The sequence below is a fragment of the Panthera uncia genome (assembly GCF_023721935.1).
Source record: "Panthera uncia isolate 11264 chromosome E2 unlocalized genomic scaffold, Puncia_PCG_1.0 HiC_scaffold_19, whole genome shotgun sequence".
In the NCBI taxonomy this organism is placed as follows: domain Eukaryota; kingdom Metazoa; phylum Chordata; class Mammalia; order Carnivora; family Felidae; genus Panthera; species Panthera uncia.
The window spans coordinates 10,171,111-10,194,505 of NW_026057588.1; the positions used below are offsets into that span (position 1 = coordinate 10,171,111).

General features: G+C 64.3%; 3 protein-coding genes across 9 annotated transcripts in view; all 3 read left to right on the forward strand.

Moving 5' to 3' along the window:
• The window catches only part of DMWD (DM1 locus, WD repeat containing), a 7,599-nt gene extending 776 nt beyond the window's left edge, over nt 1-6,823 (forward strand). Inside the window, exons 2-6 of the mRNA XM_049621200.1 lie at nt 1-254; nt 1,535-1,717; nt 3,709-4,989; nt 5,857-5,931; nt 6,275-6,823. Coding sequence (XP_049477157.1) covers nt 1-254; nt 1,535-1,717; nt 3,709-4,989; nt 5,857-5,931; nt 6,275-6,322 — 1,841 coding nt within the window. The 3' untranslated portion in view covers nt 6,323-6,823. The remainder of the gene's footprint in view (nt 255-1,534; nt 1,718-3,708; nt 4,990-5,856; nt 5,932-6,274) is intronic.
• A 1,218-nt stretch (nt 6,824-8,041) lies between these two features.
• Nucleotides 8,042-18,312, forward strand: DMPK (DM1 protein kinase). 7 transcript variants are annotated; one of them, XM_049621174.1, is made up of 15 exons: nt 8,043-8,345; nt 10,605-10,696; nt 10,997-11,080; nt 11,170-11,265; nt 11,823-11,971; nt 12,335-12,428; nt 12,719-12,925; nt 13,010-13,258; nt 13,974-14,059; nt 15,381-15,492; nt 16,145-16,317; nt 16,413-16,510; nt 16,674-16,720; nt 17,013-17,102; nt 17,445-18,312. In XM_049621174.1, exons 1-15 carry the CDS (start codon nt 8,186-8,188, stop codon nt 17,595-17,597), a joined length of 1,890 nt encoding a protein of 629 aa, XP_049477131.1. In that variant the 5' UTR covers nt 8,043-8,185; the 3' UTR covers nt 17,598-18,312. The 7 variants fall into 7 exon arrangements, with proteins under 7 accessions (XP_049477126.1, XP_049477127.1, XP_049477131.1 ...); XM_049621173.1 differs by having other exon boundaries at nt 17,017-17,102; XM_049621172.1 differs by having other exon boundaries at nt 8,044-8,345; nt 13,010-13,273.
• Nucleotides 18,313-19,147: 835 nt separating this feature from the next.
• SIX5 (SIX homeobox 5) lies at nt 19,148-23,268 on the forward strand. Its single transcript, XM_049621165.1, has 3 exons — nt 19,148-20,010; nt 20,970-21,784; nt 21,928-23,268. The coding sequence occupies exons 1-3, from the start codon at nt 19,214-19,216 to the stop codon at nt 22,545-22,547; spliced, it is 2,232 nt and encodes a 743-aa protein (XP_049477122.1). The 5' UTR covers nt 19,148-19,213; the 3' UTR covers nt 22,548-23,268.
• Nucleotides 23,269-23,395: the final 127 nt, after the last annotated feature.

Consider the following 23,395-nt stretch of genomic DNA (forward strand, 5'->3'; position numbering starts at 1 on the left):
CCGGCCCTGCCTCCTCCTCCGGCCCCGGCGCCGCGGGCTCCGCGCCGTCCCCGCCGCCCGCAGGCCCGGGGCCAGGGCCCGCGCTGCCCGCCGTGCGCCTCAGCCTCGTGCGCCTCGGGGAGCCCGACGGCGCCGGGGCCGGGGAACCGCCCGCCACGCCCGCGGGGCTGGGTGCCGGAGGAGACCGCGTCTGCTTCAACTTGGGCCGCGAGCTGTATTTCTACCCCGGCTGCTGCCGCCGCGGGAGCCAACGGGTGAGCGGCCTGCATCGTGGTGGCCTCGGTGCTGTCAGAGAGGATAGGGCCCCCTGAGGTGATCCCGAAGTGATGGGAGGGTCTCTGATTGATGTGGGGTTTGGAAATGGCATCCTAGATGTGACGGATGTCCTAGGATGCAGAGGTGCCTGGAGGTTATGCAGAATTCTAAAAGGCGGTGGCCTCTTAGCCCTTTAGCACCCTCCGAGGTGCTGGCCATCCTAGAGGTGATGGAGAATCGTGAGGTCATGTGGGATCTCCGAGTTATGCGTGGGGGGTTCTGTACTGGTATTTTGGAGAGATTCCCAGATGGCATGGGACCCTGTGTGGTTCTGGGTGGTAGCGATCTGCAGGTGATAGGGACTCCTGAGGTGATGCAGGCTGGAAGGTGATGGAGAACCCAGGGGTATTGCAAGTCTGCAGGTATTGCGGGGGGTGGGGGGGTGGGGGGGAGTCTTGAAACTTTGGGAGCCCAGAGGTGAGGATGATTGTGGAACTGATGGGGCTCTGAGAGGTCATAGGGATCCTGCAGGTGAATGGGATCTTAGGGAACGCAGGTTCTGGAGACACAGGGTCCTGGAGGGAGTGAGAATCTCTGAGCTGATGGAGAGCTGGGGGTGATGAGAGCCCAAGGGGACATCCTCAGGTGTGATGGTGGTCTCTAGAGAGATGTAGGTCCCAGAGGGGGATGAGGCCCGTGGAGGTTATGGTGGTCCCCAGACGTGATGGAGATCCTGGGAGCCCAGAGGTGATGAAGGACCAAAAATGTGGGGGACCATGAGGTTTAATGCGTCTGTGAACTGTGATGGAGGTCCCGAGATTTAGGGACTCCAAAGGAAACAGAATCCTGGGATGTTGGGCATTAGAGTCCTGGGGATGTGGGCGGCCCTGAGTTTGGGGAAGCTTCGATATTGAGGTGCTAAGATCAGGGGAGTTGCTGAGGCCGTGGGGCAGGACTGGAAAGGAATGGGACTGTGGGGGTCTGCAAGCTTTGATACTACGGGCAAGGGTGTCCCCTAAAGTTAGGGGGTCCAACTTTGGGGGTAAGCACCGTGGTCTCATGTGGGGTAGGGGGGGGGACCTTCCTGTCTGTGTTTTTCCTTTACTGGGTCTGTGATTTGGGTCCCCCTTCCTGTCTGTGGTTGCCCACTCACCCATCCACCTACCCACTTCCCTCAGGGATTTAACCCTGCTTCCTCTTAGTGGTTTCCCCCGACCTCAACACCCTCTTCCTTCCTCAGTAGTAGAAGCTATTAACTGCTTTTCTCCCGCTGCTCAAGTCCATTGATCTCAACAAGCCAATCGACAAGCGGATCTATAAGGGCACCCAGCCCACCTGCCATGACTTCAACCAGTTCACTGCTGCCACAGAGACCATCTCCCTGCTGGTGGGGTTCTCAGCCGGCCAGGTGCAGTACCTTGATCTCATCAAGAAGGACACCAGCAAGCTATTCAATGAAGAGGTGATTATGGGCCCCCGGGGCTTAGAGCGGCTCCCCCCCTTCCCATTCACCCACCCGTACACTGTGGCCACGAGACTGCAGCTGCCTGGGAGCCGTGTAGACCTGGTGGGGTAGGGGGGGGGTGGTGCGGTGCAGGATATGGGAGAGAGAGGGGATGGGCTGACGGATGTGTGGGCCGAGGTAACAGCTAGCGTGATAAGGACCAATAATGACAGCTGCGCCTGCTGTGCCCAAGTCCTGTGCTGCTGGGTTAGGGCTCGTGGTGCCCGTGTTGCGGAGAAGACAGTTGAGCCTAGTCACCTGTTGGGACTCGTTTGACATCAGAATTTGGTCTCCAAATTCAGGTCCTTGCCGCACCGTTTCCTCACTGTGTGGTTTCGGGAAGGTGACACTCCCCCCCCCCCCCCACTGAGCCTCAGTTTTACTCCTCTGCAAAATGGGATTCTCATCCCTACCTCACAGGACTGTCGTTACAAAATCATATGTGGGGATTGCCCAGTCCTGGCTGGATTCGGCACAAGAGGGCTTGCCGATGAATGACCTCATCTGTGGGCAGGGGCCGCTCTTGTCCTCTTTTTTTTTTTTTTTTTTTTAATGTTTGTTTATTTTTGAGACAGTGCAGTGCAGGCAGGGGAGGGGCAGAACGATAGGGAGAGAGAGGATCCAAAGCAGGCTCTGCGCCGACAGCAGCGAGTCCGATGTGGGTCTCGAACGCATGAACCGCCCGAGATTGTGACCTGAGCCAAAGTCAGATGCTTAACGGACTGAGCCACCCAGGCGCCCCATCCTCTGTCTTTTTCTCTCTGTTCAGAGGAGGTGTTCCAAGTACACAGAGTGCCTGAATGGCAGAAGGGAGCGGAACGGTGAATGGATTAAAAACGCACTAGCTCGTCCATTCACAAAATAGGAGAGGCCTCGTTGCAGGGGGCAGGGGGAGGGGACATTGAAATAAAGACCTGAAGGAGGCCAGAAAGTTATCAGGGGAAGTGTGGGAGGAGGACAGCAGAAAGGCTGAGTGGCCAGAGCAGTTCTTGAGGGGTGGGTGGTGGATGGGTTCTGAGAAAGACCTGAGGGACCAGCCTGTGTAGGGTCTGGAGGGCCATGGAAAAGAGAAGAGTTCGGCTGTTAGAGCCTTTCTTGACTAGGGTTCATCTCAGCCGTAGAACAAAGAAGTGATTTGATGATTTCCGAATCTTTCCCAGCAACGAGGAGCCACCTCGCTGCCTGGGGAGGAAGTTACTTCGTTGTGTACTGCGGGTGCCCAGGGCTTCGTTCTCTCTGGAACCCTGCTTGAGAAAGGCTGCCGTGGTGTTTGGGGCTGGACGGTGCCTGGTGCTGACTTCCATTTTAACAGCCTCTGTCTGGCAACCGAGCGGCAGTGGCAGCCTGGGTGGCCAGTTAGGCCAGCGCAGGGTTGATGGCGACTGGGACCTGCGTGGTTGGAGTGGGGGTGGGGCGAGAAGAGGGCAGGTCCGGGGTGTTCTGGAAGGACTGGATGTGGGCTGGGAGGCGGATGGGAGCAGAGGCGTGTGTGCGGCTGGCGGGCTGGTGCTGCCCCTCGCGTGTCTAGGAGATGTTGTGTGCACAGCGCTGTGCTCTGGGGCTAGGCCAGCGAACCACACAGATCGAGAGCCCTTCTTTGGGGGCTGATGTTCTGTGAATCGATCTCTTGCCTTAAGCCTGACGTGGTGAAGACCGTGGAGAGGGTTAGACAGAGGAGGATAGTTCTCTGAAAGGCAGGACCGTCCCCTTGCAGAAGAGGGGGCATCGTGGCTCCGCGGAGCTCCCCGTGGCTGCCTCACAGGCCACCCTTCTTCCCCTGCGTTCCCGTGGCCTGGCGTCCATCCCTTACCCTCGGTGTGGGAGGCCCCGTCCGAGAAGGTCTGGGCCACGTCCGAGGGCCTTTTAGGGGGAACCACGTTGGGGAGGAGGTCTGCCGGGAGCCGGGAGCAGATTACCTTCTCCCAACCCCCACGGTTTCTCCCTGGCAGCGGCTGATCGACAAGACCAAGGTGACCTATCTGAAGTGGCTGCCCGAATCAGAGAGCCTGTTCCTGGCCTCACACGCCAGTGGCCACCTGTACCTGTACAACGTCAGCCACCCTTGCGCCTCGGCCCCGCCGCAGTACAGCCTGCTGAAGCAGGGCGAGGGCTTCGCCGTCTATGCCGCCAAGAGCAAGGCGCCCCGCAACCCGCTGGCCAAGTGGGCGGTGGGCGAGGGCCCCCTCAACGAGTTCGCCTTCTCGCCGGACGGCCGGCACCTGGCCTGCGTCAGCCAGGACGGCTGCCTGCGCATCTTCCACTTCGACTCCATGCTCCTCCGGGGGCTCATGAAGAGCTACTTTGGGGGCCTGCTCTGCGTGTGCTGGAGCCCGGATGGGCGCTACGTCGTGACGGGTGGCGAAGACGACCTGGTCACCGTGTGGTCCTTCACCGAGGGCCGTGTGGTGGCCCGGGGCCACGGCCACAAGTCCTGGGTCAATGCTGTGGCCTTTGACCCCTACACCACGAGGGCCGAGGAGGCAGCCGCGGCCGGCGGCGGCGACGGGGAGCGGAGCGGCGAGGAGGAGGAGGAGCCTGAGGCCGGGGGCCCGGGCTCGGGCGGGGGAGCCCCCCTCTCCCCGCTGCCCAAAGCCGGCCCCATCACCTACCGCTTCGGCTCGGCCGGCCAGGACACGCAGTTCTGCCTGTGGGACCTCACCGAAGACGTGCTTTACCCCCACCCGCCCCTGGCCCGCACCCGCACCCTCCCCGGCACGCCCGGCGCCACGCCGCCCGCCGCCGGCAGCTCTCGGGGCGCCGAGCCGGGCCCCGGCCCCCTGCCTCGCTCGCTGTCCCGCTCCAACAGCCTTCCGCACCCGGCGGGCAGCGGCAAGGCGGGCGGCCCCGGCGCGACCGCCGAGCCGGGCACGCCGTTCAGCATCGGCCGCTTTGCCACGCTCACGCTGCAGGAGCGGAGGGACCGGGGGTCAGAGAAAGAGCACAAGCGCTACCACAGCCTGGGCAACATCAGCCGGGGCGGCGGCGGGGGCGGCGGCGGCGGCGGCGGCGGGGACAAGCCCAGCGGCCCGGCCCCGCGCAGCCGGCTGGACCCGGCCAAGGTGCTGGGCACGGCGCTGTGCCCACGCATCCACGAGGTGCCGCTGCTCGAGCCCCTGGTGTGCAAGAAGATCGCCCAGGAGCGGCTCACGGTCCTCCTCTTCCTGGAGGACTGCATCATCACTGCCTGCCAGGAGGGCCTCATCTGTACCTGGGCCCGGCCGGGCAAGGCGGTGAGTCGCCCCACGCCAGCCTCCCCAGGGCCCAGGAAGAGGCGGGCATCGGCGGAGGGGTTGGCCACCGCCACAGCCTTTAGCCCTGTGGGATGAGGGGGAGCCAGGGAGCTCTTAGTGTCCCAGAGTGAGACCCCCTCAGGTCCCAGGGTGCCGGGCTTCTAGAACTCTCAGTGACGACCGAGAGAGGGTTGGGGATAAGAGACAGCTGGGAGTAGTGGGGACCGTGGCCAGCTATCTGAAGCGGGGAGCCAGTGGGCCCGGCATGGCCCCATCTGATCACATGTCACTCGAAGCCAGATCTCCGTTTCTCCGGGACATGTGATTTGCCAGTTGTGAAACCTGGTGAATGATGCTGGTCAAATTCTCTGGGCGACACTGAGCCCGTGGGCCCGGCTTCCGGCCTGGGTCTCAGACTCTGGACCTGAGCCCACCGCTGGAGTCACGGCCTGGGGAGTCCCAGCGTGGGTTCCGGCGCTGCTCCCTGTGACCTCGGGCAGGTCACTGCTCGTTGACCTCCATCACCTCTTAGGGAGCCTTGAAGGTGGGTGGTGGGCGGATGTGTCCACCTCCCGCTGTAGCTGTGGGGTTCGGCGAGGTCCCGGTCGGGAAGGTCCCAGTAGGGGAAGCACAGACCTGGCGCCTTCTCTCTTTGGAGCTCTTGTCTCGTGGCTCAGCTTCTCGGGGATGTGGGCACAGTGCCCAGGATGCCAGGTCTGAGGGCCGAGGCTGGGTTCCCTCGAAGAGCAGTTTTAGGATTGTGTAGGGTCTTGAATCCTTAGAACATAATAGCACAGTCTCAGAGGCAGGGTCGTTGGGATCTGGGGAGTCCGGCAAGTCCTAAAAGAGACCCCTCTATCTCCCTAGTTCACAGACGAGGAGGCCGAGGCCCAGACAGGGGAAGGAAGTTGGCCCAGGTCACCCAGCAAGTCAGTGGTAGAGGTAGGATTGTCCCTGAGTTCTCTACCCCCCGCACCCCCCAGTCAGAAAGGGCCCCGTCCTCTCCCCATCCTCTCCACCCCTACCCCATCCTCTCTGCTCGGGATCACCCCAAGGACTTTAATTATTGTCTAAGAGTGCCGCCTGCCGGGACAGGGAAGCTAGCTGAGCTATAAGTTCCTGACCTAGAGCAGCGGCCTCTGTCCGGGCGGGGTCTGGGGCGGACTGAAGGGCAAGGTCAGGGCGGCAGCCGCCTTGGGGACTCTGGGCTGGCTCCCTCCCCATGGGACTGACGGGAGCCCCAGGCAGCCTCTAACCCTCCTGTCTCCCCTCTCGTCTTCCCCAGGGCCTCTCCTCCCAGCCCAGCAACTCCCCGAGCGGCACAGTGGTGTGAAACCATGGATGTCGGGGTCCCCCCTCTGTTCCCCGCCTCCTAGCCATAACCCCCCCGCCGACCTCACGGATCAACGTATGATTAACAAGACTAACCATGACGGATGGACTGCTCCAGTCCCTTGCCCTGCACAGATTTGGGGATCAGAGGGTCCCCCAGACCGGCCCAGCACTTGGGGGGACGTAGTGGCCCGTGTGGCCTCAGCCCTGTCCCCACCCACTGCCAAGTACAATGACCCCTCCCTCTGAAGCATCAGTGTTCGCCTCATCCCTGTCCCCAGCATGTGACTGGTCACTCCCGGGGGAGACCCCCTCCCCCACAAGCTCTGCAATGTGCCCCTCGGCCTGTGGGCAGGGCAGGGGTGGCCTACCCCTCCCCTGGCCCGCACCCTGCCCGTGCTGTTGTTTGTGCTTTTGAAGAGTGTTAAATTATGGAAGCCCCTCGGGGGCCCTCCCTGTCCCCCCCGGGACCTCTTATTTATACTAAAGTTCCCTGTTTTCACAGCGTCTCTGTTCCCTTCCGGGAGGTGTGGAGGGAGGGAGGTGTGGAGGGAGTGCGCGCGCACTTTTGCTGCAGTCCTAGAATCCAGTTGCTTCGACCAAAAGGAAGAGCTAGGCCCTCCCTGCCTCTCCCCCACCCAGTCCTCTCCCTGCTCCCTTCTAATAGCCCGGAACACTGAAGGGCGGAGGGGGCTCGCTCAGTGGGGGACACACAGCCGGTCCAGCCCCAGGCAGGGCCCTTGGGACGGAGGAGGACGTTGCTCTGGCTCCCAAACTCTAGAAGAAAGTCCGTCCAGGACCCCCCTCAGAGCCGTTTGAGAGTGCCCAAACCGGCCCAAGTCGGATATTCCGGGGGGCCTGTCCGGATGGGTCCTCCGGGCCGCTCCTGAGGTGCCCGGAGTGCGCATGTCTGCGCCTCCCGCCGCGTCGGGCCGGCTCACGCGGCCCAGGCGCCCAGAGCCAGCTAGAGACCGCCGTTTCCTCTGGGAGAGCTGTCCAGCCCTCCCGAGAACAGCGAGAGTCCGTCCGGCTGCTGCAGGGAGTGGTGTCTTCCCGCTCTGCCCTCCACCCCCCGAAATGTTTCTGTTTCTAATCCTAGCCCGGGCAGGAATGTGGCTGCGGGGCCAGGGTCCAAGGAGCTATTTTGGGGGCTCCTTTTTCTCCCCCAGGCTTTGGCCAGCGGGTCACCCCTGGTCCTGGCTCCTGAGGGCCTCCCTTCCCAATTCTCTCACCACCCCTTCCCCACCTCCTGCCAAAAAAAAAAAAAAAAAAAGTCAGTGTAAAGCAGAGGTCCTGAGGGCTAAATTTAAACCATCCCAAAGTCTGACTCCGTGGCTGAGTCACCCGCGAAGCTGGCCTCCTACCCCCCCTTCCCAGGCCTCACCCCTTTCTCACCCCACCCCGATTCCTGGGCTTGAGAAGGGGGCGTTACGCGATCATTCTGAACCTCAATTGGCCCCCTCGGAATGGAATGGGAGGGCTCATCTTTGGCTTCTGCCACACCTGTAGCTTCCTCTGTGCTCCGCCTTTTTTTGGGGGAGGGGTGCATGGTGGGAGAGTTGAAATTCTTCACCCCCCCATCTCGCTCTGAAGTGTTCTGAGGGGCCCCGGGGGGAGGGAGTTGGGGGGCCTGGCTCATGAGGGGTTAAGGCTGGGAGGCGGGAGGGGGCCGAACCGAGGGGTGGGGAGAAGGGGAGGAGGCCTCAGCAGCAGAGAGAAGTGGCCAGAGAGGCCCAGGGGACAGCCAGGGACAGGCAGACATGCAGCCAGAGCCCCGAGGCCTGGACAGGGGCTGCCAGGCCCCGTGACGGGAGGACCCCGAGCCCCCGGCCCGGGGAGGGGGCCATGGTGCTGCCTGCCCGACATGTCAGCCGAGGTGCGGCTGAGGCGGCTCGAGCAGCTGGCGCTGGACCCCGGCTTCCTGGGGCTGGAGCCCCTGCTCGACCTTCTCCTGGGCGTCCACCAGGAGCTGGGCGCCTCCGACCTGGCCCAGGACAAGTATGTGGCCGACTTCTTGCAGTGGGGTGAGTGCCCGCCTGCATGGACGCCCCCCGGATTGGGGGGCGGTGGGGGCAGGGCAGAGACAGGAGATGGGGCTGGGCACGGGGGACTGGTGGTTGGGGGCAGGATGGACGTGGGAGAGCCTCCCGTTCAGGAGCCCGGAACTCCGTGCCAGGTCCCAGGGTGACATGCCCCTTCCCCCGTGCCACCCTGGCAGGGCAGGCTGGGGTCAGCAGAGGCCAGGACAGCCAGGACTCACAACCAGGACTTGGGAGGCTGGGCTGGGCACAGCTTCCCGTGGTCCCTCTGTACCCCCTCCACAAAGTCTAGGCCTAAGGACATGCCGGGAGCCCTGTATTTTAGGGTGCCCCCACTGAAACGGGCCCCATGGCCTTCCACCCTGGTTTCCCAGAGCGCAGGGGCAGGCAGAGAGGACAGCACGGGGCAGCTGCCAGGGGCGCGGCCAACGGGCAGGTGTTTGGCTCCAGCCTCTCCAGCTGCCCCGACAGGTGCCCAGGCACTGGGAGGGTGCGGTGACTCAGGCGGGCCCCGGGGGAGAGCCAGCTCTGAGACAGGCGCCACTCAGCGCCCCTCACCCCCTGGATGGAGGAGGAACAACTTAAGGTCCTTCTGGGTGTACCCCCCCCAGCCCTCTTTCACTGTGGTCTGCATGGGGAGCCCTGACTCCCCTCTAGCTACCCCCGTCCCATCACTCATTCTCCTAGCTCATGACCTCCGACCTCCCGGCTCTCCCACAAAGTCCCTTCTTGCCAGGTCTTTCCCCAGAGACAGGTCTGGAGGGAAGATGTGCCCGCCTCAGCTTCTGGCCTTGCCTGCCCGGCCCTTCCTCCACCCCAGGGCCCAGGCTCCTTGGGTTTTCTGTCTCTCTGACACCCTGCCACTTGGTCCCCACACTGGGTTGCCCCTCCAGCGGCCTGCTCTTGGTCCGTGGGCTCCGTGTGTCTCTCTCTGCCTTCTCCCTCTTGCTCCTTTCTTGTGACCATCTCCTTCTGACCCAGGCCCCGCTCCTGTCCCTCCCACTTCACAGATAGGAAGGTGGAGACCAAAGGCCAGGCCGCTCAGCCCCTGTAGGAACTTTCTCGCCGCCTCCGCCAACCCTTAGTACCTCTGTCAGCCCTGATTTCGCAGAGCGTGAAATGGGGCTAGCAGGGTAAACTGAGCCCTGAGCTGGGGGCAGGGGTCTGGCCCTCCCGTAAGGAGCGCTCCTTTTGTGGCCCGAGCAGCATCCTGCGGCCCCTCCCCTGCCGGGCCGCCCGGGCGGGGGAGGGGGCCTGGGTTCCTGCTGCCTTAAAAGGGCTCAACGTCTTGGCTCTCTCCTCCCTCCCCCGTTCTGGGCCCTGGCTGGTTCTTCCCTGCCTGCGGCCCACTCTCCCCGAACCTCATGGGGGGCCCCTCTCTCCCTTCCATAACGCACTCTGTCTCCCCTTATTCCCACTTGCACACGTCCCTCTCTCTCTGTCCTGCCTCTCAAGTCCCCAGCGTCCGCTACTTCCCGCCCTCCCTCTCCGTGTCCCAGTCTCCCCCTCCCAACCTGCCCCCTTTTAACTCCTAGCTGTGGGGCCTTGGGCCGACCGCCTCACCGCCTGGGCCCTGACTCCCCACCTGTAAGTGAGGGGTACTGAAGAAGCCCTCTTTGTGGAGTTGAGGGCAGAGAGAATACACTAGAGCCTGGGATCTGGGGGTCCACGCTGGCTTTGTCTTTCTTGTTCCTTCTCCCAGCCCCAGCCCCAGCCCCAAATCCAGTGTCTCCCAAAGTGTGGTCCAAAGCCACCTGCGTCATAAACCTGGAGGTACTGGATTAAACCGAATGTTCCAGAGACAGGTGACCAGAGACAGACTGAGAATGCTGGGGTGGGCCTGTTGGGCACTCCCTCCACCAGCCCGAGCGGGGGTGGGGCCTGAAGCTCAGGGGGCCCTAAGGCCTGGGTCTCATATCTTCCCCGTCGGTCCTGCAGAGCCGGCGCTCTCCACCTGCAGCCACTAGGGCCCTCCGGCCCAATGGCCTTCCCAAAAAGGGGTTCCCAGGCATCCCACCTTTTTCTGTAGGAGGGCAGTTTGGGGTGTCCCCAACCCTCACAGTGTTTTGGTGGGGAAGCCCTTGGGAGACTGACAGTCCTAGGAGAGAGAGAGAAGAGAGAACAAGGGACAGAGGAGACCGAGGATGGAGAGAGGGGGAGACTGAGGGGCAGAGGGTGGGACTTCCTCCTGTCTGGGGTGTCAGTCCCAGTTAGCCTCGGTTCTCACCTCCCCTCGCCCCCCAGTGGAGCCCATCGCCGAGAGGCTTAAGGAGGCCCGACTGCAGAGGGATGACTTCGAGATTCTGAAGGTGATCGGACGCGGGGCGTTCAGCGAGGTGAGCCGTGAGCTGTCACTGCAGCTCGGCGGAGCGGGAGACGCGACTGCTCACGCAGTGGGCGGGACACAGGGGTTCGGGGCGGGTCCTTAGAAATTGATGAATGACTGAGTTTAGAAAAACGACACCAGAGGGGCGGGGGGCGGGACTTTGGGTCGGTGGGCGTGGCGTTGGCGGTGGGGCGGGGCCACGACTGGGTGGTGTCGGGGGTGGAGCCCGATCGGAGAGAGCCCGGGTGTTTCCGCCCCCCCCCACCCCCCCGCGCCACCTCAGCCCCAGTCACCCCGTTTCGGCCTTCAGGTGGCGGTGGTGAAGATGAAGCAGACGGGCCAGGTGTACGCCATGAAGATCATGAACAAATGGGACATGCTGAAGAGAGGCGAGGTGAGGGCCGGGGCTGGACGTGAGGGACGCGAGGATTACCCACCCCAACTCCCGCCCGGCCCGCTTCAGCGCCCGCGGGTGCCCCGCAGGTGTCGTGCTTCCGCGAGGAGAGGGATGTGTTGGTGAACGGGGACCGGCGCTGGATCACGGAGCTGCACTTCGCTTTCCAGGACGAGAACTACCTGGTGAGCCCCGGGCCGGGGCGACTAGAGAGCTGGACCCCGACCCCGAGGCTGGCAGTTAACGAGACGGGGTCAGGCAGAGGAAGTGCCAGGCTTGGGGAGCTGCCTCTGGGTGTGGTAGGAACTGGTCTTCCTTGCCCGGGAGGGGAGATGTCACTTACGGCTCTTTTCCCGGGCGGATTCTACTGGACTCTGCAAAGATGCCGCCGTCGGGGGTGGGGGTGGGGCGGGGATCTCTCACCGGGACTGGGATAGCTCTCTAGTCGATGTGGGGGCCACTGGGCAGGGGGTATCTGGGCACTGGGTGGGGGGGGGGGTTCTCTGAGTTCTCTTTTTCCCTCCTTCTGTCCGGTGACATCCTGCAGAAAATTAGGGTTTTTTTTTGGGGGGGGGGGGAGTGTCTCTGATTTGGCCTCGGAGATCTCTTGGGCTCTCTTGGGGCTGGGGCTGCGGGGTCTCTCCCCAGGAATGGGGCATCTGTGGGAGTCTTTGTCCCGGGCTATCGGCGATCGGTGCCGAGGGGTGCTACTGACCCCCCCCCATGACACGCCCCCTGCTAGTACCTGGTCATGGAGTACTACGTGGGCGGGGACCTGCTAACGCTGCTGAGCAAGTTTGGGGAGCGGATCCCAGCCGAAATGGCGCGCTTCTACCTGGCCGAGATTGTCATGGCCATAGACTCAGTGCACCGGCTGGGCTATGTACACAGGTGGGCGCAGCAGGGGCTGAGGGGCGGGGGGCTGAGGGCGGGGCCCAGAGAGGGAAAGCGAAGCTGCACCCGGGCACGGTACCGCAAAGGTGGGGACCCAGAGGGGGCGGGCCCTGCAGAGGGACCTCCTTGGTTGGGGCCACTGGGGACAGGGCCAGAGGAGTGGGGTTCACAATTGCAGAGTCCCCTAAGGGACGGAAGCCGAGGAAATGGGTTCTGAGGGGGTAGGGAGTGGAGGGGCCGGAGCTGGAGAGCATGGTCCCTAAGAGGGTGGGACCCGAGGCCGCGCTGCCTGGAGGGGTGGAACCTGCCGAGATGGATGGAGGGAGGCTCACATCCACCCCCACCCTTCCGTTTGCCCAGGGACATCAAACCCGACAACATCCTGCTGGACCGCTGCGGCCACATCCGCTTGGCCGACTTCGGGTCCTGCCTCAAGTTGAGGGCGGACGGAACGGTGCGTGGGGGCGCCGCTTCGGGCACTGCGGCCACCAATGAGGAGTGGGGGCAGGTGGGGGGACAGAAGCGCAGAGTGTGGGGGCGGGGCTGAGGCGCCCAGGTAGAGGTGGGGGCCCGACCAGATTTAGAGGGGTTACAGGGAGGGGACCCACGCCTAAGTGTGTGAGCCGCTCCCGGTTAGAACAGAAAAGGGGAGGGACTAAAGCACTCGGGGCGTGGTTAGGAGGAGGGGAGGAGCCAGAGCTGGGAGGGGCGGGGCCGAGCCCAGCTCTGGACCTTTTGGCTCAGGTGCGGTCGCTGGTGGCTGTGGGCACCCCGGACTACTTGTCCCCTGAGATCCTGCAGGCTGTGGGCGGCGGGCCCGGGCTGGGCAGCTATGGGCCCGAGTGTGACTGGTGGGCACTGGGAGTGTTCGCCTATGAAATGTTCTACGGGCAGACGCCCTTCTACGCCGACTCCACGGCTGAGACCTACGGCAAGATCGTGCACTACAAGGTGAGCACGGCCAGAGGAACCCCTGATCTCCCTTGGCACGTAACGCCAGGCCGGCATCCCCTGCCCTCCCTCTCCCTCGTGCAGGAGCACCTGTCTCTACCGCTTGCCGACGCAGGGGTCCCCGAGGAGGCCCGAGACCTCATCCAGCGGCTGCTGTGTCCTCCTGAGACGCGGCTGGGCCGGGATGGAGCAGGTGATTTCCAGAATCATCCTTTTTTCTTTGGCCTTGACTGGGACAGTCTCCGAGACAGCGTGCCCCCATTTACACCGGATTTCGAGGGTGCCACTGACACGTGCAACTTCGATGTGGTGGAAGACGGGCTCACTGCCATGGTGAGCGGGGGCGGGGTAGGTACCTGCGACCCCTCCTGGGCAGAGGGTATTCCCCCCACCCACGCCCCACCCCCATCCCTTATCCAGAGAGCTGGGGTTAGAATAGTACCCATCTCCTAGGGTCTTGAAATCATTCCTCCCCCAGAGCGCCTGCTCTGTGCCCACCTGGCGCCGGGAACCCAGCGGTGATCTGGATTCGCAGTCCAGTGGGGAACATAGACTTGTCCCCAGACAGTGATGCCCCAGAGGGAGAGTTCAGGGGTGAGACAAGGGAGGGGGAGTGCGGGGAGGGGGGCGCCGGCTCCCCACCCAGCCCGGAAAGTCTTGGAGGGCTTCCTGGAGGAGGAAGCCTCGGCTATCTGAGCCGAGACCTGGAAGGATAAGAAGTGAGGCAGGAAAACACTGTAGAGGAATCTCTCCTAGGCCATCTCTCTCTCAACTGTTGTACAAGCCGCCCCAGTGCTGGGCACTGCTGGGGACCCACAGGGACCAGGCCAGCCCCGGGTCCCCGCCCTCGTCCACGTGTAGTCGGGAGAAGTATAGAATGACACTGTGGAGAGCGCCCTGAGGGAAGAAGATGAGGGAGGGACCACTTTAGACGAGGCCCCAAGCTGGGGTGGGGTGGGGAGCTGGCATTTAAGCCAAGACTGGGAAGGGGTGAGGCACCAGCCCTGAGGAGCACAGGTCACTCCACATCTGGATTTCTCTGGTACAGGAGACGCTGTCCGACATGCGGGAAGGCATGCCCCTGGGGGTCCACCTGCCGTTTGTGGGCTACTCCTACTCCTGCATGGCCCTCAGGTAAGCGCTGTTCAGGGGCTCCCAGCAGGGTTGCAGGATCAGGCTCAGAAGTGTAGCGTCTTGGGACCAAGGACTGTTAGGAGTCCGGAGTTGTAGGACCTTACGATGTCAGACCGTAAGTACTGTGAAGTTTTAGATTCCCTTGCAAAACCTCGGAGCCACAGACTTGGCCTTCCAGAATCTTCCAGGCGTCCACTCTTAGATTGCTAGTACAGTCACGGGACCTCAGAATCTTAGAAAATAAGAAGCATAGAATTTTAAAATCAGTCTTAAAGGAATACAAACTTTTTTGAATCGCTCATATAACCATAAAGCTACTTCGTTATTTGTTTGTTTATTGAAAGGAGGCTCCACACCCAATGTGGGGCTTGAACTCACGACCCCTGAGATCAAGCGTCGTGCTCTACTGACTGAGCCAGCCAGGCGCCCCCAACCGTAAAGCCTTTTAAAAACGTTAATTATACAAACAATACATCGTTTGTCACTGGTAAATTAGAAAATTCTGGCAAGGGAAAGGAGCTCCCTGGCTCACGTGCACACACAAACTGGACAACTGTGAGAACACGCTGTGATCCAATCTAGTCTTTTGCCAAACAATGTATCAAAATGTCCCTTCTTGTCCTGAACGAAGGCCAAACATGAGCCACTGTGCCGTACTCTCCTTTCTGGGGGGGGGGGGGGGGGGCAGGACTCCGTTAACCCGTCTTCTCTGTTATAACCCAGATTGGATGGACAGCCGCAGCGCGGTCTCGGGGGGTGCCCAGGATCCTGGGGTCCTTGAGACCTGTTTCCAGAGAGGGAGTGCTGGGTGTGAGGGGCCATCCACTTTTATTGCAATTTCATATTCCTGGGGAGGCGGGGTCTCCCTCCAGCAGCTGGGGATGGCAGGGGGCGGGGTGCAGAGAACTAGAATCAGTCCTGGGGTCCCACACCCAGTCTTAACACTGTATCTTTGGAGGTGGCCAGAGCTGGGGGGGGGTCCCCCTCATTGTCCTGACGTCCTAAGGAAAGGGGTCTGCAAAGGTCACATGGACGGGGAGATGAGTGACCCCGCATATGGGTGTCTCGACCCCAGGTTCCCACAGAAGGTGCAGAGAGGCCAGCTCCCAGGGGCCTGAGGCCATGTGAAGGGCGGGCCTTTACTAACAAGAAGGGGACCCGTCCCATCAACCTGCCCCGCCCCCTCCTCACTCCAGGGTTCCTTCAGGGCCTGGCTGTCCCACGGCCACAGAAGAGGGAGTCCTGGCTCTAAATCCAGAGGGGTGGACAACCTCTTGAGGGGGCCCGGCTCTCCCTCCCCTCGCCCTCTTCCTCTCCCCAGGGACGAGGAGGTCCCAGGCCCCACGGCCATGGAACTGGAGGCCGAACCATTGCCTGAGCCACCTGTGCGGGCGCCCAGCCCAGAGCCCACGGTGCCGCCACCAGAGGAAACAGTGAGTCTCTGGAGGAGAAGGTCAGTCAGGGAGAATCCGAGAAAGGCAGGGCCTTCCGGGGTCTTGTGTGCTCCCGGCCTGAAGCCCTCTGGGAGCTGGCTTGATAGAAAGAATGCAAAGTAGAGACAAAGTTACTTCAGTCAGAAATCATTCCTCTGAAGAAATAAAGGCCTTTGTGTGTGGGAGGAGGGGGCCGGCCCTTGGTCAGCAGACAGAACCTCAAGGCAAAGGTTTATTCTTGAACCGGAAAGGAGGGTAGTTAGGCCGAATTGTTCCCGGAAGAGGGGGCTGGAGAATGAGGGGAGGGGAGACAGAGCCAAACCAAACAGGGCCTTTTGGTGAGGCAGGCCTTCTCCTGAGGACGCCCAGGGACTGGAGAAGAGGGGAGGGCCATGGTCAAGTTGGGTAAGAGTTGTAGGAATAGCCCTTTGGTTCCTGTGTGGAAGGTGGGTGGGAAGGGCCCAGACTGGAGGCCGGAGACCAAGGCAGGGGCTGGGGTTAGTTAGGGAAGGAGGAGGAGACTTGGGTCACTGCAGGAGCTGTGGGGATTCCGGAAAGATCTAGAGGACAAGGGAAGATCCCAGCCTAGAACCGGTGCCCAAGTCTTGGGCGCTGCAGGAGCGGGCAGCCCTAAGCCAGGTCCCGCACGCAGGCCGAAGCGGCAGCTCCGGGGGCCGTTCCCGCGGCGGCGACGGCGGCGGTGGCGACGGAGGCCCAGGTGACGCTGCGGGAGCTCCAGGAGGCCCTGGAGGAGGAGGTGCTTACACGGCAGAGCCTGAGCCGGGAGCTGGAGGCCATCCGCACGGCCAACCAGAGCTTTGCCAGGTCGGGGTCGGGGCGCCGGGGCTGGTCGCTACCGTCGGCAGCCCGTCTCGCCCAGGTCCGGTCCGGAAGGGCTCACGGTCTTTCCCTCCCCGCAGTCAGCTCCGTGAGGCCGAGGCCCGGAACCGAGACCTGGAGGCGCGCGTCCGGCAGCTGCAGGAGCGGATGGAGCTGCTGCAGGCCGGGGGAGACGCAGGCGAGTCCCCCATCCGTCCCCTTTCCCGAGGGCGACGGGGGGAGGTGGGCCCGCGGCGTGTGTGGACACCTGGGGGAGGGCGAGGGGCCCAGGCTGGGGCACGCCGCGCCACCGCCCTCCTCCGTCCCTCCACGCGCCCTACGCCTCTCTCTTCTCCTTCCAGCTGTCACGGGGGTCCCCAGTCCCCGGGCCACGGATGCACCTTCCCATGTAAGACCCCTCTTTTTCCCCTGTATCAAGCCTGCTGGCCCCTCTGCAACCCCGGCCCCGTCTCCCCGTCCGGATTTAGGGATCACCCTATCTCTTTGGGGTTCCAGGCGGCAGACATCCTCCACTCAGCCCCACGTCTACCAGACAGCCCTCGGTCCGGGCCTCTAACCAGATCCCATCTAGGATCTCCCTAGATTCCCTCCCCGACTCCGTTCGCTGTCTCTCGCCTCCTGCCGAGGGCGGCCGGGCCGGGCTGGGCTCCGATCGGGTCACCTGTCCCTTCTCTCTCCAGCTAGATGGCCCCCCGGCCGTGGCTCTGGGCCAATGCCCGCTGGTGGGGCCAGGCCCCGTGCACCGCCGCCACCTGCTGCTCCCTGCCAGGGTACGTCCGGCTGCTCACGCCCGCCCGCCGCCGCGCCCCTCCTCGCACCAAGCACCCCAAGTCTCCTCTGCTTAGCTGCGCCTCTGTCGAGCGGGGCCGCCGCGGGGAGGGAGGATGCGCGGGCAGCCAATCAGCTCAGGCCGCTAGGAAGCAGCCAGTGGCGAGTTCGGACGGGACTTGAAGCTTGCCCGCGGACCAACCGCAACTGCCCGCGGGGGCGGGGCGGGGCGGGGCGGGACGAGAGAGGATTGTGGACCCACCTATAGGCGTGGGCGTGGCGAGTCCCAGGAGCCAATCGGGGGGCCGTGCCGCCGAGACCTGATCACGCCCTCTTGTCCGCAGGTCCCTAAGCCTGACCTATCGGAGGCGCGTTCCCTGCTCCTGTTCGCCGTTGCTCTGGCTGCTGCCGCCGCCTTGGGCTGCACTGGGTTGGTGGCCTGCGCCCACCATCTCGCCCCGGTCTGGCGCCACCCGGGAGCCGCCTTCGCCCCCTGAACCCTAGGACCCCAAGCTGGAGGGTTGGGTGACCTGGGCACGGCGCAGAAGCCATTCCTACCGCCTCCCCGTTCACACCGCCTCCCAGCGTGGGTCTCCGCCCGAGCTCCAGCCCTGTGATCCGGGCCCGCCCCCTGGCGGCCGGGGAGGGAGGAGCAGGGGGCTCCAGGGAGGCTTGTAACCGGGAATGCTGCAGTTGCTGCTGGGGAGAATCGCAGACCAACCACCTACTAACTCCGGCCTGGCTGAGGCCCCGCCGTGGATGGGCAAACTGCGATCTAGAGGAGACAGCAGGGCCAGGGCTCGGCCATCAGTTTTTCACCCTCCACGCGCCCCCCGCCTATCGGCTCGCAGACCACAAATCCCTGTGCATGAGGCCCTACTATCCCGGGAATGTTCTCTTCCCGCGGCGAACGTCTAGTGCGAGCCCCGCCCGCCTTCTCGAGAACCTTTTGCTTTCGCCAGCCCCGCTTTTTCGGGGACTCGCGCGCCCTCCTCACGTACGTAGCTCTCGGGGCCACAGCAGGCTCCGCCCGCCTCGGCAGTTTGGGTATTTATTGACCTGTCCTCCGACCCGCCAAGTTCCAGGACCCCAGCACCCTAATCCACGTTTTGGATGCACTGAGACCCCGACATTCCTCAGTATTTATTGTCTCTCCACACCTAGGACCCCACCCCCGATCCTCGCGAATAAAAGGCCCTCCCGTCTGCCCAACGCTCTGGACTCCGCGGTGTCCGCTCTCTTTGCGTTGCGGGAACGAGGCTGCTCAGTGGGCCAATTGGAAGGCGAGTGGAGGCGCCCAATGGCCTGGCAAGAAGCTACAGGGCCGCCAAGCAGACGAATCCGGGCTGGGGGTGGGGGTGGGGACGCTGAAAGGCGTGGCTTCGGCAGCCGGCCAATAGGAGGTGGCTAGCGAGCCGCCCGGAGGCACCGCCCCTTGCCCAGCTGTGGCCCAGCTGTGCCACCCGCAGGCCGGCAAGAAGGGGGTTGGGCCGGCTGCGCGCGCGCGCGGCCATCCTCCTACTACTGCGCTTGCGCGGGCCACGCGACTCGGTCCCAGCGACTAGCTCAAGAAAAGTTGCTGCAAACTTTCTAACCCGTTTCCCCCGCCCCTTCTCCCTGCCGGACCCGCCCCCCTGCGGAGCCGGGAATTCCGAGGGGCGGAGCGCGGGCCGAGATGGGGCATGGGGGGGCCTTCAGAGGACTCTGGAGACGGAGGCGTGCAGAAGCTTAGTCTCCGGGCGGAGGTGGCTTCGCGCCCTTAGCCTTCCCGGACGGCCCGTTACCTTCTCCGTTGTCCCGATGGGGAAACTGAGGCCCTCAGCCTGAGGCACACGCGGGGGGAGGAAAAAGCGCGGCCTGAGGCGGAGGGAAAACAAAAGGAGAATCACGGACAGACGGGGAGGGGGGCGGGCACACACACAGACACTGGGACAGAGACCCTAGTGGAGAGCTGGGCCTGGCACTGCTGGGGGAGACGCGGGGTCGGCGGGGGGTTGAAGATCGGGAAGCGCGAAGGGGAGGGCGGAGGGGGGGGGGGACGGGCGGGGGAGGGGGCTGGGGAAAGCCCGAGGGAGGAGGAGAAGGAGGGAGGAACTTCCCAAAGTTGCAAAACATGGCTACCTTGCCTGCGGAGCCGAGCGCGGGGCCGGCGGCTGGGGGGGAGGCGGTGGCGGCGGCGGCGACCGAAGAAGAGGAGGAGGAAGCGCGCCAGCTCCTGCAGACTTTGCAGGCGGCCGAGGGTGAGGCGGCGGCCGCAGCCGGGGCCGGGGCGGGCGAAGCGGCGGCGGGAGCGGAGGGCCCGGGATCCCCGGGCGTCCCCGGGTCGCCCCCCGAGGCCGCTGCCGAGCCGCCCACGGGCCTCCGCTTCTCGCCCGAGCAGGTGGCGTGCGTTTGCGAGGCGCTGCTACAGGCGGGCCACGCCGGCCGCTTGAGCCGCTTCCTGGGCGCACTGCCCCCGGCCGAGCGCCTACGTGGCAGCGATCCGGTGCTGCGCGCTCGGGCCCTGGTGGCCTTCCAGCGAGGCGAGTACGCCGAGCTCTACCGGCTGCTCGAGAGCCGCCCCTTCCCCGCCGCCCACCACGCCTTTCTGCAGGACCTCTACCTGCGCGCGCGCTACCACGAGGCCGAGCGAGCCCGCGGCCGCGCGCTGGGCGCAGTGGACAAGTACCGTCTGCGCAAGAAGTTCCCGCTGCCCAAGACCATATGGGACGGCGAGGAGACCGTCTACTGCTTCAAGGAGCGCTCCCGCGCCGCGCTTAAGGCCTGCTATCGCGGCAACCGCTACCCTACGCCGGACGAGAAGCGCCGCCTGGCCACGCTCACCGGCCTCTCGCTCACGCAGGTCAGCAACTGGTTCAAGAACCGGCGACAGCGCGATCGGACCGGGGGCGGCGGCGCGCCCTGCAAGAGGTGAGGGGACCCGGGCGGCGCAAGTCCCGCTTTCCCGGGGACGTGCTACCCACCAACCCCCTCTCCCCCATACCCGCGCCGAGCTCCTGGGGACACCTCCTGCACACACCTTCAGGCGCTCCCCGCCCCCCCAGCGCAGGGAATACGTGTGGACGGAACTGGCACACGCCCGGGGCCCTCTCCCCGACCTCACTTCTGTCGCGTAGGCTGGGAGACCTCTTCCCTCTGCTCCATTCGGAGCTCCATCCCGAATCCCATCCATGTTCTTGGCCAGGGGGAGGCAGTGAAGAAAACGGGGGGACTGCGGAAAGGGGGGCGGGCCTTTGTCCGTCCATCCCGCGTGGGGGCACCTTTCACGCCCGCGGGCCGCCGGGCCTTTCCCTGACCGAGGCTCTTCCTCACCCCCCCCCCCCCCCCCTGTGTGCCCAAACAGCGTGGTCCGTCGTCTGTCTTTGTTGTGAAACGTGAACCTTCCCCAGCTCCGGTTTCCCTGTAACCCAAGCCCTTCCCCTCCCACCCCTCGCGCCGGCCTCTCTCCCTTCTCTGACGCCCCGGGGGTGGGGGGAAGGCACCGGGAACTGAGCGGGCGGCTGCCTCTCCACTCTCCGAAGACGCTGGGCTGCTTGCGGCCTGACCCAGGGGACTTCGGGCAGCCCAGTGCTCAGCCTCTGGGGCCCCGAGGCCAAGGGGCTGGGAGAGGAGGGCCTCCTCCCTCCGATGTGGCCAGCTTCGGCTCTTATGAAGAGGTATCAATGCTAGACTTGGAGACGCTCTGTCTCAGGGGGCCTTGGGTGGTCTGACTGAGGAGGTTTTATGACCTCCTGAAATTGGACACGGAAGTTTGGGCCGGGGAAAGGTGGGGAGGCAGTGGTGGGCCTGTGCTCCTGCAGGGCAGCTTGCTGGCCGATGCGGAAGCTCAGGCGTGGAGGACCACAACTCACGATCCTTTCTCTGGCCAGCGAGTCTGACGGGAACCCCACGACTGAGGACGAGTCCAGCCGCAGTCCCGAGGACCTGGACAGGGGCGTGGCTCCAGTGGCATCTGAGGCCCCCGCCCAGGGCTCCATATTTCTGGCGGGGGCCGCCCCTCCAGCACCGTGCCCTGCCTCCTCTTCCATCCTGGTGAATGGGAGCTTCCTGGCTGCAGGCAGCTCCCCAGCCGTGCTCCTCAATGGGAGCCCCGTCATCATCAATAGCCTGGCCCTGGGGGAGGCCTCCAGCCTGGGCCCCCTGCTGCTCACCGGGGGCGGTGGCGCTCCTCCACCACCACCGCCCCCGCAGCCCAGTCCCCAGGGGGCCAGTGAGGGCAAGACCTCCCTGGTCCTGGACCCTCAGACCGGGGAGGTTCGACTAGAGGAGGCTCAGCCCGAGGCCCCGGAGACCAAGGAGGCCCAGGGGGCTGCTTCGGTGCCGGCTGGAGAAGAGGCTCCGGGGCCTCTGCCCCAAGTGGTGCCCGGCCCCCCGCCGGCCGCCACCTTTCCTCTGCCCCCGGGACCGGTGCCTTCTGTAGCTGCTCCCCAAGTGGTGCCGCTTTCCCCACCCCCTGGGTACCCCGCAGGCCTGGGCCCCACCTCCCCGCTGTTGAACTTGCCCCAGGTGGTACCCACCTCACAGGTGGTGACCCTGCCCCAGGCTGTGGGGCCACTGCAACTGTTAGCCGCCGGGCCGGGCAGTCCCGTGAAGGTGGCGGCTGCCGCGGGCCCTACCAACGTGCACCTGATAAACTCCGGCGTGGGCGTGACCGCCCTGCAGCTGCCCTCGGCTGCGGCCCCAGGTACCTCCTGCCTGGCTGGGGCCTGGGTGGTGGCTGGGCTGGCCGAGAGTGCTGGCGGTGGGCTTCTGGGAGGTGGGGCAGCCTGTCCCTGGCGGTGTGTGCCAGAACCGTCCCGACGCCTGGCCCACCTCTCGTCCCCACAGGAAACTTTCTCCTGGCCAACCCCGTGTCTGGCAGCCCCATCGTGACAGGCGTGGCCGTGCAACAGGGCAAGATCATCCTCACCGCCACCTTCCCCACGAGCATGCTGGTCTCCCAGGTCCTGCCACCTGCCCCCAGCCTGGCCCTGCCCCTGAAGCCAGACGCAGCCATCTCGGTGCCCGAGGGAGCCCTCCCAGTGGCGCCCAGCCCTGCCCTCCCGGAGGTCCACGCCCTCGGCCCGCTCTCTGCACATCAGCCGCCACAGCCGCCACCCGCCCCTGCCGCCACCACTGCCGCCAGCCTGCCCTTCCCTGCGGACTCCTCCGGCCTCCTGCCGGGCTTCCCCGCGCCCCCGCAGGAAGGGCTCATGCTGTCGCCTGCAGCTATGCCCATCTGGCCGGCGGGCCTGGAACTGAGCGCAGGCACAGAAGGGCTGCTAGAAGCAGAGAAGGGGCTGGGGACGCAGGCCCCCCACACCGTGCTGAGGCTGCCGGACCCTGACCCTGAAGGACTGCTCCTGGGGTCCACGGCGGGGGGCGAAGTTGACGAGGGGCTGGAAGCCGAGACCAAGGTTCTGACCCAGCTACAGTCGGTGCCTGTGGAAGACCCCCTGGAACTGTAACCCGGCCGGGCCTCATCGCCTCTCCTGACAATGGTGCTCAAGGTCCAGGACAGCCCCAGACGAGGGGATCGCTCGGACATGACCGCTGGGAGCTGAAGATCCCACACACTACGTATCCCTGGGCCCCTTAACCTCTCCACGCCCTGGAGGTGCCGGGGGCTCCCCACTGTCTGCTCCTGCCCAGGGACACCGTCCTCTGGATTGGAGGCCTCCTCTGTTACAGCCCTCTCCTTGCTCTGTGTCCCCAGTGTATGGGGAGCTTTGGGGGTCCTGACTCCGGGGCTGTGCCCCCCTCAACCCAGTACTAGCTGTGAGCTGAAAGTCCTGCCACGTGGCTGGATTTCCAGCCCCCTTGAGCCCTCTCCCTATCACTCCCTAAAACACTATTAATAGGTCCACTGACATCCAGCGTTCCCGGAACCACTTGGAGGGTGGAGGACAGGCAGTCCGCGCCCCAGACCACCAGCCCCTCCCAGCTGGGCCCTTCCTGCTGAAAAGGGAGGCAGGTGTGGGGAGACCTGGGTGAGGCTCCTCCAGGACTAGAGGCCGCCTGATCACGTCCAGCCCCAGACCAAAGATCCCCTCACCCCTGGGGCAACCCTGACCCCTGTGTCTAGTTTGTATCATAAATCTTTATTTTTCTAGGACATGTTATGCCTCCGTTTCAATCAAAATAAAGTTAACAGACAACTAGAACCTCCAGGGGTGTGGGTTCCCTTCTAAATTACTTGCTCAAAGGAAAAGCTGAACTCTAAAAAGCCCCACCTGAGCTTCTGGCTTTCTCACTGTTGCTCCCTGGTGAGGACGGGGGTGGGGTGGGGGGGGGCGGGCGGGTGGGGGGAGTTTAG

Coding starts and splice junctions, on each gene's coding strand:
- SIX5 (XM_049621165.1), top strand. CDS start 19,214: ATGGCTACCTTGCCTGCGGAGCCGAGCGCGGGGCCGGCGGCTGGGGGG. Junction 20,011..20,969: donor GGCGGCGCGCCCTGCAAGAG/GTGAGGGGACCC, acceptor TTCTCTGGCCAG/CGAGTCTGACGGGAACCCCA. Junction 21,785..21,927: donor GCCCTCGGCTGCGGCCCCAG/GTACCTCCTGCC, acceptor TCGTCCCCACAG/GAAACTTTCTCCTGGCCAAC.
- DMPK (XM_049621168.1), top strand. CDS start 8,186: ATGTCAGCCGAGGTGCGGCTGAGGCGGCTCGAGCAGCTGGCGCTGGAC. Junction 10,697..10,996: donor GACGCGGGGCGTTCAGCGAG/GTGAGCCGTGAG, acceptor TTCGGCCTTCAG/GTGGCGGTGGTGAAGATGAA. Junction 15,493..16,144: donor TGCCGCCACCAGAGGAAACA/GTGAGTCTCTGG, acceptor TCCCGCACGCAG/GCCGAAGCGGCAGCTCCGGG.